This window comes from Solanum lycopersicum, chromosome 8 (assembly GCF_036512215.1).
Source record: "Solanum lycopersicum chromosome 8, SLM_r2.1".
Lineage (NCBI taxonomy): Eukaryota > Viridiplantae > Streptophyta > Magnoliopsida > Solanales > Solanaceae > Solanum > Solanum lycopersicum.
The window spans coordinates 40,320,514-40,340,345 of NC_090807.1; the positions used below are offsets into that span (position 1 = coordinate 40,320,514).

The following is a 19,832-nucleotide window of genomic DNA, read 5'->3' on the forward strand; positions in this document are numbered from 1 at the left end:
ATCGAACTTTCTCTATTGGGAATAATAACTTCTTAAAGCATTGCAAGAAATTCCAAAATTCAAACTAGCATCTTTATAACATCCAAAAAACAGGTTCGATACAGGAGTACCCTCAAGAATTAGCAAAACATTCATCTAAAGTTACAGATTGGCCAGAACACTAGCTCTAGGGGTTTTCATCGATGGGCTAAGAGAGAAACTTAAATATGATGTTCAGATTCACAAGCCTAGAACAATCTACAGGGCTATGAGTTTGGAACTTTGAATTTGAAAATAAATTAAGCCCAATGCACCGCAAAAGAGAAACCAATTGGACCCCAACTAGTAGACCCACGTTGAAAAACTCGTCGCATCCTATGAAAAATACCAGAATAATGCTACTTCTTTCCTCTACCGATCATAATTCACAAAGTAGCACTTCTTCCAATCTAATCACATCCCAACCTTCTCAAACATGATCATTGGACACCGAGAAATCTGATGTTAAAGGAGCTTTGTTATCGTTGCCATGAGAAATTAGCACCCGATCATAGATGCAAATCCACAAAATTGTATCTCATGGAGATAATAGAAAGAGATCTATTGGACGATGTTGATAAAGTCACTGCTACAAGTGGTGATGATGGTGACCCTCAAAGAAACAAATATTGCTAAAATTTCTTTCAATGCCATCTTGGAAAATTTAGTCTGTAATCAATCAAAGATAGGTTTTGCTACTTGTGGATAATGGTTTTACACATAATTTTGTGGTAGAATCCATTGTAAAGGAGCATAAACTTCCGGTGGATACAGTTCCAACATTGAGTGTGCAAATAGGGAACAGGGACATTATCCATTGCAATAAAGTCTATCGGAATGGCCACCAAGGCCTACCTCGAGTGGAAAAGGGTGGAGGATTTGTGACTTAGGTCACAAGTTCAAGCCCCACATCACGCAAAACCAAACATGATATTTAGGTTGAGAAAGATAGAGGGACAGGCCCATTATCCACCGAGTAAGAAGGTTGTAATTGGTCCAAAGATTGGGTCATCGACAGATTTCTCGGTTATCAAAAAAATGCCTATCGAAATCTTCAAATTAAGTTACCAAGTTTTACGATCACTTAAGATTACTACCCATTTGCAATTGGAGGGGCTGATTTGGTCTATTATCAAATGGTCGGCTTCTTTGAACACCATTCATGCTAATTTGAAGGATATGTTTATCATTTTCAACTGGAAAGAAAAACATTACAAACTGCAAGGGGTGAGATCAACAAATTCCAGTACGGCTTCCCTTCAATCTCTTAATAAATTGGTAGAAAATCCTAGTAATCCAATTCAGACACTTTTAGATGAGTTTCAGCTATGTTTTCGGAGCTAACATCTCATCCTCTATTTAGAGCACATTCTCATGTTATTTCTTTGTTACCAAATTCCAAACCTCCTAACAAAAGACCTTATCAATACCCTCATGGCAAAAACACTAAAATTGAGAAGCAAGTTTCTTTGTAGCTCGAATCAGGTCTCATTCATCCTAGTCATGTCCATTCGCTAGTCCGATAATGCTAGTGAAAAAGAAAGATGATTTGTGGAGGTTTTGTGTTGATTACCGGAACCTCAATTAGGTCATTGTAAGCAGATATATATCTAATTCTCAACATAGATGAGTTACATGGGGCCAATATTTTTTCAAAGATAGATCTTTGTTCAGGATACCATCAAATTCATGTCCAGCCAGCAAATGTCCACAGAATAGCTTTTCCAACTCTTTCAGGGCATTATGAACTCCTTGTAATGCCTTTAGAACTCACTAATGATCCCATCACTTTCCAATGCACTAAGAATGACCTTTTTAGACCATATCTCAGAAAATTCATCTTGGTTTTCTTGATAGTCCTACCCTTCAACAACACCAAAACCATCTCCAGATAGTTCTTCACCTTGTTTCCACAAATTCATTTTTTGCTAATCCCAAGAAGTGTGTTTGCACAACCACAAATTGGCTTCCTAGGTCATGTAATTTCTAGAATGGGAGTAGCTTTACAACCAAAAAAATATCTTGTGGTCTTGGATTGGCCTCTTCTGAAGAATGTGAAGGAACTTGAGGTTCTTTAGGACTAACGAATTATTAGCGACAGTTTCTTAAAAATTGTGGTATCCTTGCTCATCCTTGGACATATTTGACAAAAAAGGATGCTTTTGTAAAGAATCCAAAGGCAGAAGCGGCTTTCAGCATCTTAAAGGACTCTTCACATCAACTCCCATTCTTCTTCTACCCGATTTGACTCAACAATTAACTGTTGAATGTGATGTTTTAGTTGATGGTGTTGGTGCCATTCTACTTCAACAAAGTCATCCTCTAGCCTATTTCAGTAAGGGATTTTCCTTCTCTAATCGTGTTAAATCTACATATGACTGAGTTATTAGCTTTAGTACTTGCATTAAAAAAATGGAACCACTATCTATTGGTTCAACATTTTGTCGTCACACCTGATCATTGCAGCCTAAAATATCTCCTGGATCAGAGTACAACTACTGCTGAACAACAACATTTGTTTATGAAGCTAATGTCGTTTTACTTCACTATTGTCTATAAAGCGAGTACTGAAAATAAAGGAGCTGATCCTTTGTCTCCTCACCCTCAATATACAAATCTTTTGACTCTAGCAATGTTGGTGTCATGGGATTTTAGCACTTTAATGGAAGCACTTGAAGATGATACAAATACCCGGCAGCTTTTAGAACAACTGTCTACTGACCCTCTTTCTCATTCGGATTTTCCACCGTCTTCCAGCCATCTTTACTGCAAATCCAGGTTCTAATTCCTGATTATCCTCAGCTTAAAACCAAGATTTTAAATGAGGCATGTGATTCACCAACAGGAAGTCATGGCTGATATTTGAAAACTCTCAAAAGAGTTTCTGCAAATTTTAACTGGCCGTGTTTAAAGTAGGATGTTAAGTTGTTTGTGCAAAACTGTTTAATTTGACAGGAAAATAAATATGAAACTTTGGCCCCAAGTAGTCTTTTGCAGCCTTTGCCGATTCTAAACCGAGTTCGGAAAGATATTTCCCTAGACTTCATTGTGGGCTTCCTTCTACAAATAGTTATGACACTATCCTTGTGGTAGTGGACAGGTTCAAACATAATCATTTTCTAGCTTTATCTCATTGGTTCACTGTCAAAACACTGGCTGCTTTGTTTTGTATAATTACGTGGCTTACCTCATTCTATTTTTTCAGATAATGATGTTATTTTCTTGAGTGCTTTTTGACAAGAACTTTTTTGTCTTAATCATACTCGTCTGCATATGGTACTTCTTACCATCCCCAAACTGATGGCCAAACAAAGGTGGCTAATCGGTGCCTTGAAGCTTATTTGCGTTGTTTTGCTCATGAAAAGCCTACATAATGGTCAATATTTAGCTTGCCTAGAGTGTCCTTTCAACAAGGGCTACCATTCATCGACAAATATGACTCCTTTTCAGGTTGAGTATGGGAAGGAGCCACCACCGTTGCCTCATTTTGTTCTTGGTGAAACTAAACTTGCTGATCTTGAAGTGCAACTTTTTGCAGGTGACCAGATGTTAAAAGTTACTGCAGTCCAATCTCTTAAAAGCTCAATCTCGTATTAAGTACCAAGCAGATTAAAAGCAACGTGAATTGTCTTTTAATATGGGCGATGTTGTTCTATTTAGTCTACAACTTTATCGTCAAAAAGGTTTGGCCAAACGTCCTAATAAGAAGTTGTCTCCTCACTACCTGGGATTTCAACTTTGAAATTACTCATTCAATTGCGTCATCATCCTATTGAAGAATCTAGTTGGGAAGAGTATGACTTGCTAGCTGGTCAGTTTCCTTCCTTTTGCCTTGAGGACAAGGCATCTTTTGGAGGGGGGGGGGCACTGATACGACCCCACCTTTGGGGACACATTTTAGAAAAAGAAAGCGTGAAAAGGGAATTAGAGAGTATGGAACTGCAAATGGAAAGAGTCAGCCAAACATTAAGGACCTTCCACCTAGATATTATCCAGTAGTTACCACTTACCAATATTACAACTACTATCAGATTAGGCTTTACAGTAATGCAGTTTTCTAGTTGTTTGTTGTAGACAATATGTATCGTACAAATACCTAGTTAGAATTATTATAAGGAGGATTGGATATATGTTTCTGGGTGTTTTGTTCACTTCATTCGACAAATATATTGGTTGTAAACTGTGTTTAAGATACTTGCACGATCTATTACCAGTAGCAATTTCCTTTCTTTCTCATTTACCTTCATAAGCTTTTCAAGCATCTAACAAAGGCGCAACACTTTACTTTAGGGCCTGTTTGGGAGGCCACAATGGAATTGGGAATTGGTGTAATTACTCTCTTTGTCCTGTTGGTAGACCAAGTAATTACTTGGTAAGAGGGTAATTGAGTGTAATTACACCATGTAATACATAAATATTTAATATTATCTTTTTTAATACATTTTAATTTGAATTACCAAAAGTCACTTCTTTCTTTTTGTCTGGGCATTTTTTGTCCATACAACGGCACAACAACAAACCGTGTGCGTCTTCTTTCAAGTAAGACTTCTTTCTTGATTTATTTTACTTTCAAATTTTGATGCCTAGTTAGATTATGTATTTGATCTTTGTATTTTCTCCTGTTAGCTCTTGAGATTAAAATAAATATGAGAATTGAATTTTTTTTCTTTAATTTCTGATAATAATAATAAACTAGAAAATCGATTTTAACAATCAGTTATACATATTTCCTACAATGACAATTATCTGGTTATGTAACAGGATCTGTTTGGTTCTTATAAATCGTGGCTTTAACTGTGTAGTAATATTGTTTATTTAAAATCTGATTTATACTAAAATTTAACTGTGTAATTACATTCGTCAAACCAAACATGACAAAGGGAATTACACTATTACACTGTGGCAAACAAACAGGTCAGCATAATTACCAGCTGTGTTATTACTAGGTTGGTAATTACTACCCTAGTAATTCCACCAATTCCAATTACCAGGTGGCATTCCAAACAGACCCTTAGTGAATTTTGCTATAATTCGAGTATATTGCAAGAAAAGATTCACAAAATCAGTTTCCAGTCATAAAATGATAAATAGATAATAACCTTAAAAGCCTTCAGAAATGAATCCTCCTCATCATCATTTGCTGCAGCATCCTCATCTATAACTTGCTCACGGTCAAGAAGTCTAAAAAATAATAGAATGAATAAATTACTTGACTTATATTATTATAAACATATACTCCCTCTGTCCCAATTTGGCACAAAGTTCAAGGAAAAAAGAAGACTTTGAAACTTGTGATCCAATACAAACTTCCGATGGTTGCTTGACTATAAATCATTTCATTAAAGGTAAGTGAGAATCTGAAAGTTTAATATTCTAGTTATAGAAAAGGTACATTCTTTTTAGGATAGACTAAAAAGGAAAGGGTGTCACATAATTGGAACAAAGGGAGTAGTGCTTAGATACTCTACTGACGCAAATAATCAGACCCAGTTTCACCTGTGTGTAATTTCCGAATAAATTGCATGAGAAAAAAATAGTACATTGAATGTGAAGTCATGCTAAAAGTTAGTTTAAAATGTGAAACACCAAGCAGTACAGAATACTGTAGAATCAATATAGAAAGTTAGAAGCAATATAAACTATTACGCTCATCTTGGAACGAAAGGTGAAAATAGGAATATGACGGAGAAACAACTCAAAGTGTTAGTTTCAAATTGAATATTAATAATCTTATATATCTGATACTAACATAAATATAAATAATACATATTATTATCTTATAAATATTTCGTATTGCCGCGCGAAGTGCGAACGATTTCACTAGTTATGTTTAAAAAGAGGAACTAAAGAAGGAATCTCTGGGTAAACAAAACTTGCCTATCTATTGCAGCATCATCATAATGAATTTGTCGGGATTTTCCAGCCTCATCATTGTCATCAGCAAATAATTCTTTTGATCCATACCTTATGATGTCATCTAATTCTTCCTGCATTAGGGAACCACTCAAGAAGGAAGGTACATCAGCATTTTTATTTGTTGATGAAATAAGAAGGAAATCATTAACAAAAAGCATCAAGAATATGCAAGCATTACAAAGAGATCATCAGCTCCTAGGAAGGGGGAAAAAAAAGCTATCACAACTATCAACATAGATCGATGGAGCTCATAAATTCTAGGAAATATTCAACAGTAATTACCACGGAGTTGTTAACCCAACTAAAAAGACGGATCAAAGACCTAGCCTTTAGAGAGGAAATGGAAGTAGGGATGCCATCAAAACACCTTTTGTTTCTCTCTATCCACAAACACGATGAAAATACAACCAGGAATCGAAGACTAGATCTTTTTGATGAACTTCCTACATCAGCATTATTGCTGTACAGGGAGGAAGCAGAGCAGTAACAATTATTCCTGAGACTTTAAAAAAGGATGGGGTAAGATTGCATTATAGATTCAAAAGATTCATTAATGCTATACTTACGACAGATAGAAGCTGGATATGGATTCATCTTTTGGGGCTTCCTCAGAATCTGTGGTCTCTAAAGGTTTTCCAAGAAAAAGAAATTTTGTGGTGGATGTATCGAAACTGAAAAAGAAACCAGCTTAGACAATCATTTGCGATGGGTGAGAATAAAACTGAAGGGAGATGGAGGAAACATTCCAAAAGTAAGTGGAGGTTGAAAGCGACGGATATGTTTACACTGTTCTGATTTGGTGAGCAAATTCAGACATGAGTAGCAGTCGGAGACAAACTTGGTGATAAAATCTCTATAGTAGCTACGAAATATAGACCCTAGATCACGCAACCACATCGAAGGAAGCAAACAATTTCGACGTGAGGAGGCACATAACATTTTGAAGTCGCCAATACCCGATGCTCCACTCAACCACAAGTCTTTGGGCCATTATTTATCAGGCCCGACTGATCCTATGATAATTAGGACTAATAAACCCTCTTGACATCTTATATGAGCCTGATTCCATGCTTCTTGAGATATAAACACACCAAATATCTATATAAGTATTCATTATTCTCACTGCGAACAGTACAGGAAACATCACAACTCAAATTCAACCTTTTCTACCTTCGATTCCTCAGGGACAGTACAAGACGAGAGCAAAGGTGATCACACTGTGTAACAAGCATCGAAGAAGGAAATATTTCTCACAGAAACACCCAGGCGACATCAATAATGCAACTAATTAAAGTTACGATGGAACATCCAACGGTGATTGAACATGCAGAACCAATAAATTTTTAATTTCAACTTTCAAGATGATGAGACAGATGCAACCCTCAGCCTCTTGGCAAGACTGTGCACTCTACCCTACGAGGGGTCTCCCTGGGTATGTTGTTGTAGTTGTTGAGATGGATGCAACTCTCAGGATGCATAGCGACATAATTAAATTGATCAATCAATTTCGAGAGGATGTCAAGGGATATGAAAAAGAGGCCTTTGCTATTTTTCCAGAAAACTGATAGCAACAAGAAGATTAACAATCTAGTGCCAAAGATGCTTACAATTCCAAGATGGAAAGGTTCACAAGAACGTATGACTTTAGTTGCTCTTAATGTCAAATTCAGAAGCAATAGGGACCACAACAGGGAGAAGTTACAGTCTTGGTCCATGAAGATGAATACAATCTCATGGAACATTCGGGGGATAAACAAATAGGAGGATATGAAGAAGTGCCACACTTAATGTAAATTGAACCCAACCCAAGCGGCCAAGCTAGGCAAGTGATGTGTAGTAATTGTTAAAAAAAGAGAAAATCTAAGCGGAGTCATTAAACACCATTTCCTTAGCATTGAACATTACTTCAATGACTGGAAAGCTCACAACATAGGTAATAGAACAAAGCCTTTGGCTGATAACCATGTCAATGGGATGGATGGTCTCATTTTATGGTCTTAGGTAATCCTCCTATCAAACTAGCTTTAGGAGTTGAGTTAGGCCCATAATTAATTTATTTACGTGGGTATCAGAACAGTACTCATTTCACCTGATGTTGGGTCCCATATCACACTCCAAATGTTCAGCCCTGCATTGAGGGGGGTCTGAAGAAGTCCCACATTTGTGGTTAATAGGATGAGTGGTCTCCTTATATGATCTTGAGCAATCTTCCCCTCATGAGCTAGCATTTGTGGTTGAATTAGGCCCAAGATCCATTTCTTCAGAGAAGAAAAGAGCATTTTGCATAGTTAAATACACAAGGGGGTGGATGATATTTACTGTCAACAAGAAAGTAAAGTAAAAAAGAATATAGATGAATATGTGAAGCAACTTCTAGCAAATAGATGGGTGAAGTATGAATATTGGCAGGCAAGTGGCACTAACGGGGGATTTTAGCAAAATGCGGATAGGAGAAAATGGAAAAGGGAAAGTTGTTCCACTGGGTTCCATTCCCTAATTGGTAGCTTATGTCACTGACTCAAGATTTTACATAGAATATAACAAGGGTATATGGACCAAACAACAGAAAACAAAGACATAATATTGCGGAGTGCGAGAAATATTGGAAAAGAATATTATTGAATTGTTGTTGTTTAAATTATTACATTGAAACCATATGTATAGACCCTAGAATACAATCCTTTACCAAGTAGGATATATTTAGTATTCCTAATTCTATTACTATTACTATTCAAACAGAATAGTATAAACCTATTCTTATTCTAATAGGATTGTATAAACCTATTCCTATTCTAACAATCCCCCTCAAGCTAGTGCGTACAATTTATGTACCTGGCTTGTTACAAATGTAATTAACACGAGGATCGATGAGGGGCTTGGATAGATATCTGCAAGTTGATCACTCGACTTCACGAAATTGACAATCAATCTCAATGTGGTTGGTCTTTTTATTGAAATACTGAACTTGATGTATAATGCCCATAAAACACAAAGTGATAAATTACAATGATGGAACTTCCAAACCAAGCTTGCAAATATTGTTTCAGACAATAGAGTGACTTACCTAATCAACATACAAGACTACTAAACTCCCCTGAGCAACAAAATTAGGTGGTTGCTCCATATAGACTTCTTCACAATGGAGTGGTCATTGTAAGTGCTGAAAATCTATTATAAGTATGTGGATCATGTTGGAATCATACTAAACAAGTCCAAGAAAAACTGGCCGAAACATACTCATCTGCCAGAGTATTAGTTTTGATGATTAAAAGTGGTCATAGTCTAAGAAATAAAATTATATGGGTAGGGTCAGAATGATGTCACGACCCAACTAGAAAATAGAAATTATATAATATAGTTCAAATTGATGGAACAACTCCATTGAAAATGAGAAATAATATGGGTAGGGTCAGAATGATGGCAAGACCCTACTGAAAAAAGAAAAATTATATGGGTAGGGTTGGAATGATGGCACAGACCTACGTAAATCAGATTTGAAGAGTCACCGTAAAAAGGAATGGAACTATACAAATCAAATCTGAGTCATTGAAAAGACACATGATGCTATACTACTCAGATATGAGAAAATAGTTCAAAAAAAAAATCCACGATATTACACAAATTAAATATGAAAAGTAATCAGGAGAGATGCACTTTGCTACACAAATAAGATATGCTTCCTTCGGGGTGGCGCAGTAGTTTGAGCTTGGGACTTCCATGTTGGAGTCTCAAGTTTGAAACCATTGCCAGCGAAAGCAATGAGTTTGCCTTCTGGGTCGAGCTCGTCGCACCAGGCTTGCCTAATCGGGTTACCTAATCGGGTTACCTCTCCTATGTGGTTTGCGAGCTATTGCATAGGAGCGGGGTTTTACCCTGTGCGCACCCAAAAGGGTAGCGGCTGAGGGTTTCCCTTGTCGTCAAAAAAAAAAAGCAAATAAGATATGCCAAAAAAAAAAAGACAAGTCACCATAAGGATGACATGGTACTACACAAATTAAATATGAAAAAGAAGTCACCGGAATGATGGGACAGTGCTACACTAATTAAATATGAAAAAGTAGTCACCAGAATGATGACATAGCGCTACAAATTAGATATACAAAAGTAGTCACTGGAATAATGGCACGGTGCTACACAAAATAGATATGAGAAAATAGTCACTGGAAAGATACACGGTGACCAAATTTTGCTAACATAATCGTTGGTTGGACAGATGATATATATATATGGATAATATTCGTCAACGGAAGCTCTTTGATTGTTTACAAAGATCGTAGAGGCTCTGATACAATGTGAGAAATATGGGAGAAGAACATTATTGAATTGTTGTTAGTATTCCTATTTTTATTACTATTATTATTACTATTCAAATAGAATTGCATAAACCTATTCTTATTCTACTAGGATTCTATAAACCTATTCCAGTTCTAACAAGGAGGAAATTGGAGCATCCAGGACCTCAGAAAAGATTTTAGCACTCCCACATTCATTTCAGAAAAGAAGAATTGCACTTCCTTCTCCGGCATATGACTGACTTATCACAAATCATAGATGACATGACATTGAGATTGTGGATCTTCCGCTAAATGGGATGAGGAATTCAAATGCGGCATGCAGTCTATTTTGAAGAGGATAGCTTCAGACCACTTCCCTTTATCATTGTAGAGTGAGTGTTTGGACCACAGCAAATCCTACTTTAAATTTTAAAATTGGTGGTTAGGAAGAGTGATGGTTTCAATGTGAAAATTTAGTGGGACTCTATAGAGGTGGATGGCAGACTAGACTACATCTTGACTAGTAAAGTGAAAGCTTCCGAAGGGAAAGCTTAAGGAGTAGGACTAAACTAAACATGGGAAGGAACTAATCAAGTTTTTACATCACTTCCCAATCTTTTCCCAAATTTTTCGTCAATAAAGAATCAAAATTCTCACAGAAAAGGGGAAAGAAGAAAGCTGAAATAAGGACTGCACTACTTCCTCAAATGGTTATGCTTAGGTGTTAAGATTGCATAGTTTCAGCAGCATATCTATTGCCGACTCCAATAAGTTTTAATTGTCTCCAATACATTACAGCTTCACTAGAAACTCACAGTTTCTGCATGGCAATCGATCTCCCATCCAAAAACAAGAGAAGTAGGAGACCACGTTGAAGAACATTCTACAGTTTTTGAGAGAGGAAAGGGGATGTCTGATCATAAGACATGCAAAGCGAAGGTTTTTCAACAGAAACAAAAAGAACTACAAAAGAGACTTAGTGGGTGTTTGGATTGAATAACTTTTAGTGACTTTTGGCTTTTAAGAACTTTTTTAGTTTCTGAAGTGTTTGGGTACCACAAAAAATACAAGAATTACAGTCAGGGCTTAATCTTTCAGACAAACCTAAAAGGAAAACCTCATACTTAGTATGTCAAATACAACTCAGTTTGAATGCGAATTGCATGTTACTCCACGTAATTTCATTACTGCCCCAGAATTCTCTTTATAACTTCCGTTGTACTAACTTTGCATTAAAATATCATTCTGATTGATTAACAAGGACCAGAAAAGCAACTACTTTATGGGCGCCTTTCTTCTTTGTTGATACTCGTGGTGACTGGTGGCTAGGCATGCTTTCACGCACCTCAAATAATTTTGTGGGATACCTATCACCTCCCACAAACAAGGAACAAGACTAGGACACATAAAAAGAAATCACCTGGTTATGTTATTTTTGTCTGGCTTTGAACATGAGGCCTCATAGTTCTCAATCCACTTCATTGACAACAAGGCCAAAGGTGTCTTTGTATCCCCACCACCACCACCACCAAAACAGACTTTTGCAAAAAAACTAGAGCTTTTTGAGCTACAATGATATACAACTTCCCTCAGCACATTGTGACTGGTGAAGATCAGACTGCAATAGTAGCAGGTACTGAAAATCACAGCTTCACTGAGAGGGAGCGTAGGATCTTATTCTAAGGTATCTAAGACTATCAACCTTATATACCAATGCATATTTGTGTAGTCTTGATGTACATTAATTCAAGCTTTACCTGATTGATGATATACAACTTCCCTCAGCACATTGTGACTGGTGAAGATCAGACTGCAATAGTAGCAGGTACTGAAAATCACAGCTTCACTGAGAGGGAGCGTAGGATCTTATTCTAAGGTATCTAAGACTATCAACCTTATATACCAATGCATATTTGTGTAGTCTTGATGTACATTAATTCAAGCTTTACCTGATTGATGTTTTGAGCTTTAAGCCGTCCAACAACGAGATGTTCCAAAATCATTTTCTTCTTAGTCATCTGCATCATTCTTTCTTCAATTGTTCCTCTTGTTATGAGTCGGAAGATCATCACCTGCAACAGACAAGTATCAGCTATCAATTCATCTATGGGTCAAGAATTCAATAAGCATATTCAGACCATCTCCATTTTGGCATGGAAATGAGGGCTAAAGGGCTTATTAATCACTTGGGTGTGAGGTGGGATTTGGGGGAGCAAGACATATAACCTTATTTGTTTGTCCAAGCCGATGAGCTCTGGCCATTGCTTGTAGGTCAGCATGGGGATTCCAATCACTGCAATTAACATCCAAGTAAGAGATCAGCTAGTAATCGGAGGCATCAGGAAATTAAAGTGGCAGGAATGTGTTCCTCCACTAACTCTTCTGTTTCAGGGAGAATTCCTGAAATGGACTAGAAACAATTGTCCATACTGTTTTAGCTTCGTGCAGATCTTTTTAAAAAAAAAATTGTTGAATTGTATTCCTTCAGCATTAAGGCTATGCTGGCCACCTCCAAATAGTTTACAAAAAAGAAAAGAGAGATACTTACAATAAGCCTATAAAATCCACTAATTGGATCTCATCTTCTATACTCCGTTCTTTACACCAAAAACCTAGTGAGGTAATTACTTTCCACTTAATCTTCAAAATAGAGGATTCTTTTCCTTCAAATATCCTCTGGTTCCTCTCCTTCCAAATGGTCCACCAGATGCAGGCTGGGACTGTCCTCCACAATAATTTTTGGCTTTTGCTTCCTCCTCTTTCTGATCCAACAGCTAAGCAAGTCTGCAGTATGTTCAGGCATGATCCAATTGATTCCAGCAATGGCAGTGAACATAGCCCAAATTTGTGTCGTTACATTGCAATGCATGAATAGGTATTTGTTGGTTTCTAGTGCCTCCTTGCAGAGGAGGCATCTAGATGCTATGATGAACTCCCTTTTTTGCAGTGCCTCATGTGTCAAGCATGCTTTCCTAGCTACTAGCCAAGTGAAGCATTTCACTTTATTAGGAGCCACACTTTTCCATATAGTATTCCAAGGTCCAGTTGACCTGCCTCCAGCAACACTCAGTTCCCTTTTGTATAATCTGTTAACAGTGAGTATTCCATCATTGTGGTGCCTCCAAATGAGTTTGTCTGAATCTGTATTAATGCCCGGGAAGTTTTCTATTAGTTTTAGAAAATCTACTACCATGGTATTTCCCAATCATTTAGGGGCTTCTGAAAGTGAGGTTCCACCCTTGAGGGAAAACATTCCTTGTATACGGCATCCAATATTCAAGCTTATTGAGAATAGTCTAGGAAAAATGGATTGAAGTGTGCCATGATCACTCCAGTCCTCTTTCGAAAAAAGTATCTTGTCTCCCCTACCAACTCTAACTTTGGTGTTTAGCTTGAGAGTCGTCCATAGATTCCTGATAGATTTCCAAACCCCAACCCAATATGTATTAAGTCACTTTTTAGTGCACTATTTCCCGTCCGGACCATACTCATGAAGGATAATCTCCCTCCACAAGGACTGATTTTCTTGAGTAATCTCCATGGCCATTTGGTAAGTAAACTCTTATTATGAAGCTTTAAGTTCCTCACTCCCAGACCTCCAAAACTCTTGCTTTGCTGAACTGCGCTCCATTTTACCAGTTTGAAACTTTTCTAAATCTTGCTTCCTTGACATAAGAAATCTCTTCTCAACTTGTCTAAGATTTTCAGCACCTCAGCAGGGATGGAGAATAAAGATATTACATATGTTCGCAGAGAATCTAGGACTGCATTGATCAAAACAACTCTACCTCCCAAGGAAAAGTATTATGATTTCCAAAGAGCTAGTCTTTTTTCTGTTTTCTCTATTATTCCATCCCATATATTTAAAGCTTTATGATTAGCACCCAATGGCATACCCAAATAAATTGTGGGCAACTCCTCTATCCTGCACCTCAAAATACCTGCCAGAGGTTGAATTTGTTGCACCTCTTTCACTGGAAAATATTGTTTTTCCTCCAGTAAATCTTCAACGCACAGCAAGCTTCAAAGATCACCAGCATCACCCTTAGGTAGCATATTTGTTCTTGTTCAGCTCCGCAGAAAATCACAGTGTCATCAGCATATAATAAGTGAGTCACCTCCATGATTTCATTGTTCCTGTTCTTAATGCTAAAGCCTTTTATCCAGTTGTTCGTTGCAGCCGTTCTCATCAGATTGCCTAGCCCTTCCATAGCTATAATAAACAAGAAAGGTGACAAGGGGTCCCCTTGTCTCAGACCCCTTTCAGCTGGAAAAAAACCTGCAGGATCTCCATTTATTAGAATAGAGAACCTGGTAGTTTTGATACAGAATTCTATCCACTTAATCCACCTTCTTCTGAATCCCATTTGCCTGAGAATGTTCAACAAGAAACTCCAGTTCAGGTGAAAAAAGGCCTTTTCAATATCTAACATGCACATAACTCCAGGCACATCTCCTCTAATCCTGCTGTCAATGCATTCACTAGCAATAAGAGCAGCCTCCATTATTTCTCTCCCATTAATGAAAGCCATCTGGTGGTTGTTTACAACTCTGCTTATTACCTTCTTTAGTCTCTCAGCCAACACCTTTGTTATGATTTTGTAGACCCCGGAGATTAAACTAATGGGTCTGAAATCTCTTAGATCATTCGCTCCAACCTTTTTAGGAATCAAAGATACAAAGGTGGCATTGAAGCTCTTCTCAAACTTGTAGTGAGAGTGAAATCTGTGGAACGTCTGCATCAGTTCTTCCTTTTTTGTTTCCCAAAAAGCTTGAAAGAAGGTCATGATATAGCCATCTGGTCCACGTGCTTTTTCTGCAGCACACATCTTTATCCCTGCCAGTACCTCTTCTTCCTCAAAAACTCTCTCAAGATTGTTTCTTTCTTCTGCTGAAATGCTTTGTACTTCATAAAGATTCAAAAAAGGTCTCCAATTTTCTGATTCTTTGTAGAGATCTTGATAGAAATCCACAATGGAGCCCTTGATAGCCACAGGATCACTAATTAGTTCTCCATTGATCAACAAGGAATCTATAGTGTTGAATCTTTTATGTGCAGTGGCCATTCTGTGAAAAAACTTAGTGTTTTTATCACCACATTTGATCCATTGGACTCTGGATCTCTGCCTCCAAAATATTTCTTCATTCCTGGCTACTTCGTCATATTCTATGGCTAAATGAGAATTTATTAACTGTTCAACATCATTGAAAGGTCTGCTTTCTTGCAAGGTCTCCAAGCTCCCTATTTGATCTAGGATGTGGTATTTTCTTGCCTTCCAGTTCACCTTGTGCTCTTTGCTCCATTCTTTGAGTTTCGCCTTTAACATGCTTAAATTTGTTGCTAGAATATAGTCAGGGGTACCAGATATGATAAAGGAACGCCACCATTCTTGAACTTTTTCTTTGAAACCTTCCACATTAAGCCACCACTTTTCGAATATAAAGTAAGACTTCTTGAAATTACCATCTCCACAAGTCAAAAGAATGGGGTTGTGGTCGGACCCCAGGCTAGGAAGAGAACTTTGCCTAATTTGAGTGAACATTTCATCCCAAGGAAAAGAATACAAAAACCTGTCTGTTCTAGAAGCATTCCTGTAATTTTCCCCTCCTCTCCAAGTATAGGATCCCCCGAAAAGAGGAGGGTCTATGAGTTCCAGCTCATTAATGCAGCTGGTAAAATCAGACATTGCTCCAGATAGGTTAACACAATTAGTTTACTCAGAAGAAAATCTCTTATTGTGTTGAAATCTCCACAAACCACCCATGGCCCTTCACACAAACTCCTCATTGCTCCTAGTTCTTCCCATAAATCTCTTCTTTCAATCCTATCACAAGATGCGTAGACACCTGTGACAAACGGCAAACCAGTCTAAGTCTTGATTTATCCCACACAGTTTGCAAGTAATCATCTGGCTGCCACTCTCTACTTCCTCCCCCCTCCAAACCCTTCCCACATGATAATGATTCCTCCATTGGTCCCTAGAGCTACCATCCATACTCCCCCCATCCATCTTTTCCCACCCAATTGTTGAATATAGCTTCCCACTGTCCCTTTTAGTATTGTCTCAACCAAGACTATAATGTCTGCTCCCTCCTGTTGGATTCTGCTCCTGACTAGATTTCTTTTCTCCTCCCTATTTAACCCCCTAACATTCCATGCTAGAATTTTCAGCTTCATAACAACTGAATGGATTGAGTCCTCCCTCTGCGTCGTGAGTCGCTCCTTGATTCCGCATCCCTAAATTTTCTATCAAAGAAAAGGTTTTTGAGCTCTTTTGGGACCATCTGCTTGTTGTAATTTTTTGTTGAGAGTTCAATTGTTGGAGCTTCCTTCTCTCTCCTTTGATCAATTTTGAGGAACAATGTTGTGGCCTCTTTCTATACACCCATCGAAAGCAACCCCAAATTCTTGACTTAACCTGAGGATATTTTTTTGAACCCACAAGTTCGCTTTTCCCCCTGCTGATTTGCTACACCCAGAGGCATCAGAACAAATTGGAGTAGGATCCCCCAGGAGAGTTATTTGCTTCATTGTGCCTTGGTCTTCTACCTCTTCTTCGCTGCCTGCTCCCCCCCCCCCATGGTTAAATCCTATCGTGCAGATTCACTTTGTACATGCTTACCAAATAGACATTTATCACAATAAACAACACACCTACCAATAGAATCTTATCATTCTTCTCACAACCATATTCCTAATTTAACGACTAAAAAGATCACCAAGTGAATGTAAAGCAATAAAAATTGCTCAAATAGCTCTAATATTCTTGAGCAACACTTTTATTGAAGGTACTAGGTAATTTACCCGCGCGAAATCTTTCTAACCTTTTGGACATCTTTACCAATCATCGACTGCTATAAGAAGAAAAAAAGTAAATTTTTGTAGGTTTTTAGAACATTTCTAGAGAAATTAAATGATTTGACATTATCACATATCTCAAAAATTGTAATGATTAAAAATATCTTGATATCTAATTTATTTATTTTTTTGAGAATTTGTAAACATTGTATTCTTCACCATTAAGGATATGTTGAATATCTTGATATCTAATTCTTTTTATCTTTTACATAATTTATCATATTATATATATAATTGTCTGGTTAAAATTGAGTCATGTTTTTATGTAGCGATTGAACATCACTTTTTCTTTTTTTATACATGAAAAATATAAACTCTGATAATTTTATGGTTTATCATAACTCCTTGCGTAAAAAAATTTATGTGAAAGTTTTTTATAATCAATATTAGTTATAAATAAGTTAAGACCGTTAAAAAATGTACACCGCAACAACATAAATAATATTTTTTAGAGACAATCTACTTGTCTGAGGTCAAATATCACCACTTTTCATTATTATTACTTTGTTATTCTAATCTCGAACACTATAAAATTAAAAATGAGTCTAACCTACATAATTCAAACGCTTAGTTATGACTTAGGACATGAAGGACAACAAATCTATGTTATGACATATCTTTTGTAGCTTAAGATATTACTTTTATTTAGAGTAGGTTTTGTTTCATATTCTTCAAATTAAGCTTGACTAAAATAGCCATAACTTACACCAAAAATATTTAGAAGAGCCGAATGAGAAAAGAAAAGAAAACATTAAAAGGATGAAGATCTTTGTCATAGTGAGATCGTATACATACCAAACAAAAAATAATCAATACAATTGTAAGGAAACAACAAAAGAGCATGAAAAAAATACATTAAAAGGAGTAAACTATGAGATATGATAACAAATCATTCGAACCAGAAAAGTTACTATGTTTTGAAATAAGATACCTCAAAAAATTGACCAACACTTCAATCAACTTTTAATCCTTAAAGTACACATAATATCCACTGATAAAATTTAGTAAATATAGACAACATAAAAACCAAAAAGAAAAAAAGACATGCAAAGTTATTAACTCTCAGAGGATTTACTAAAGAACACAAAATCACATCCTTGTTTGTGAAGAAATAATGTTGTTGATGAAGAAATTGAGATTTGTAAGGGCTTTTTAATGTACCTTCAACAATTTCAGTAGAGAAAGTTTGCTTGGATATTCAATTACCATTTGTTATTTAATTTGTACTAAAAAGCAAATTCAATTACCATTTGTTATTTATTTGAACTAAAAAATACTTATAAATAACTTTGCATAAATATAAACAACAAAGTTAAAAGCATATATTCAAAAACAACAATTAATAATATAAGCATAAACTAATGATTGTAAAAAATATACCATGATAAGCAACAATAGCTGAATGAAAAAATCAAGCCCACTAAATGCACAATGTAGTCCTCTATTTATAAAGGACAAAGGGTAGTGTAAAAATATGAGTATTGTGTCTACCGAAAAGGTTACAACTCTTTGGAAAAGTTACAACCCATCGACGAGGTCACAACATTTCATAAAAGTCGCAACCTTTCATAAAACTCACAACTTTTCACAAAAATCACAACTCTTTATAAGTCACAATTTTTCATAAAAGTCACAACTTTTCATAAAAGTCGCAAGTTTTCACAGAAGTCGCAATTTTTCAAGAAATGCGAAGGCAAGTTTTGGAAATAAATAAATTAAAAGAAAATCCAGGTTTGTGATGACACCTCGTAGGCGGGCCTAGGTTTCTCTCTCTCTTATATATACATACATACATATATATATATATATATATATATAAGAAGAAGGTAGAATATAGTGTTTTTACTAGCTAGGGGATAGTAGGACAAGAATGGATGATGTAAGGTAATACAAAGAAAGTAAATCAGCGAGATTCCACTTGCTTCTTTACCTGAGTTGGTCGAAAATGGCTTTGGTCATGCCTCCCTAGGGTTTTCAAGGAAACACATGATATTTAGTTTCTCAGACAAAATTTGGGAAGAATAACAAGAACCAAAACAAAAGCCTACCACACACCATTTGGTGCAACGACCACAAGGGTTTGGCCTAGTGGTATGAGCATGAGCGATGTGTGGTTTGAGTGCATCTTCATGAGTCCGAATCTTAACACAAACAAAAGCCTAGAGTTTAAATTGAGAAGAATATAAAAGGGGGAATTATCCATCGTATTTTGACTTGTGCCTAATTGGGATTTCTCGATTATCAAAAATAATGGAACAATTTGGTGCATGCAGTATTCTCCTATTAATGAGGTGCTCCCAAAGTCCCATAATGTGGAACTAATTCTCCCATTGACTAAGCAAGATTTAAATGAACACCACTGAATCAAAGTTCATTTCTAGCAAAGTGGACGAAAAACTTCACCAAAGAGGCATAAGAAAGTTTGTCTCAGTTAACTTTGGAAATGCACATATGATCCTAGATTACGAAATGAGTAACATGACTTTTGATCCACAGCACTACAAGCAAAAAGCTCGTCAAATTGGCATGGCAAGGGTGAATCAAATATACAAGAAAAAATGATATAGGCCAATTACAATATAACAATTAAAAAAGGGGAATGCAAATGGATTACACTCATTATGTTGTTGTTAGATTGAAAATGGAAAGTACAATTATAGTGGTCACTCATAATACTTTTTGAAACAAGATACAGAATTGTTTAGCTTAAGGAAAGGATAATAATGTTGTATCTCTTGCATTTCTAGCCCTGAGACTGAAAATCT

At 36.5% G+C, this 19,832-nt stretch overlaps 1 protein-coding gene across 2 annotated transcripts in view; it reads right to left on the reverse strand.

The window, feature by feature from the left end:
• Nucleotides 1–19,832, reverse strand: part of LOC101263831 (CHD3-type chromatin-remodeling factor PICKLE-like) — a 54,296-nt gene that overhangs the window by 12,677 nt on the left and 21,787 nt on the right. For both annotated transcript variants that reach the window (XM_004244843.5, XM_026032563.2), the window contains 4 exons: nt 12,435–12,501; nt 12,158–12,280; nt 5,896–6,005; nt 5,118–5,199 (listed from right to left, as the gene is read on the reverse strand). In XM_004244843.5, coding sequence (XP_004244891.1) covers nt 5,118–5,199; nt 5,896–6,005; nt 12,158–12,280; nt 12,435–12,501 — 382 coding nt within the window. The remainder of the gene's footprint in view (nt 1–5,117; nt 5,200–5,895; nt 6,006–12,157; nt 12,281–12,434; nt 12,502–19,832) is intronic.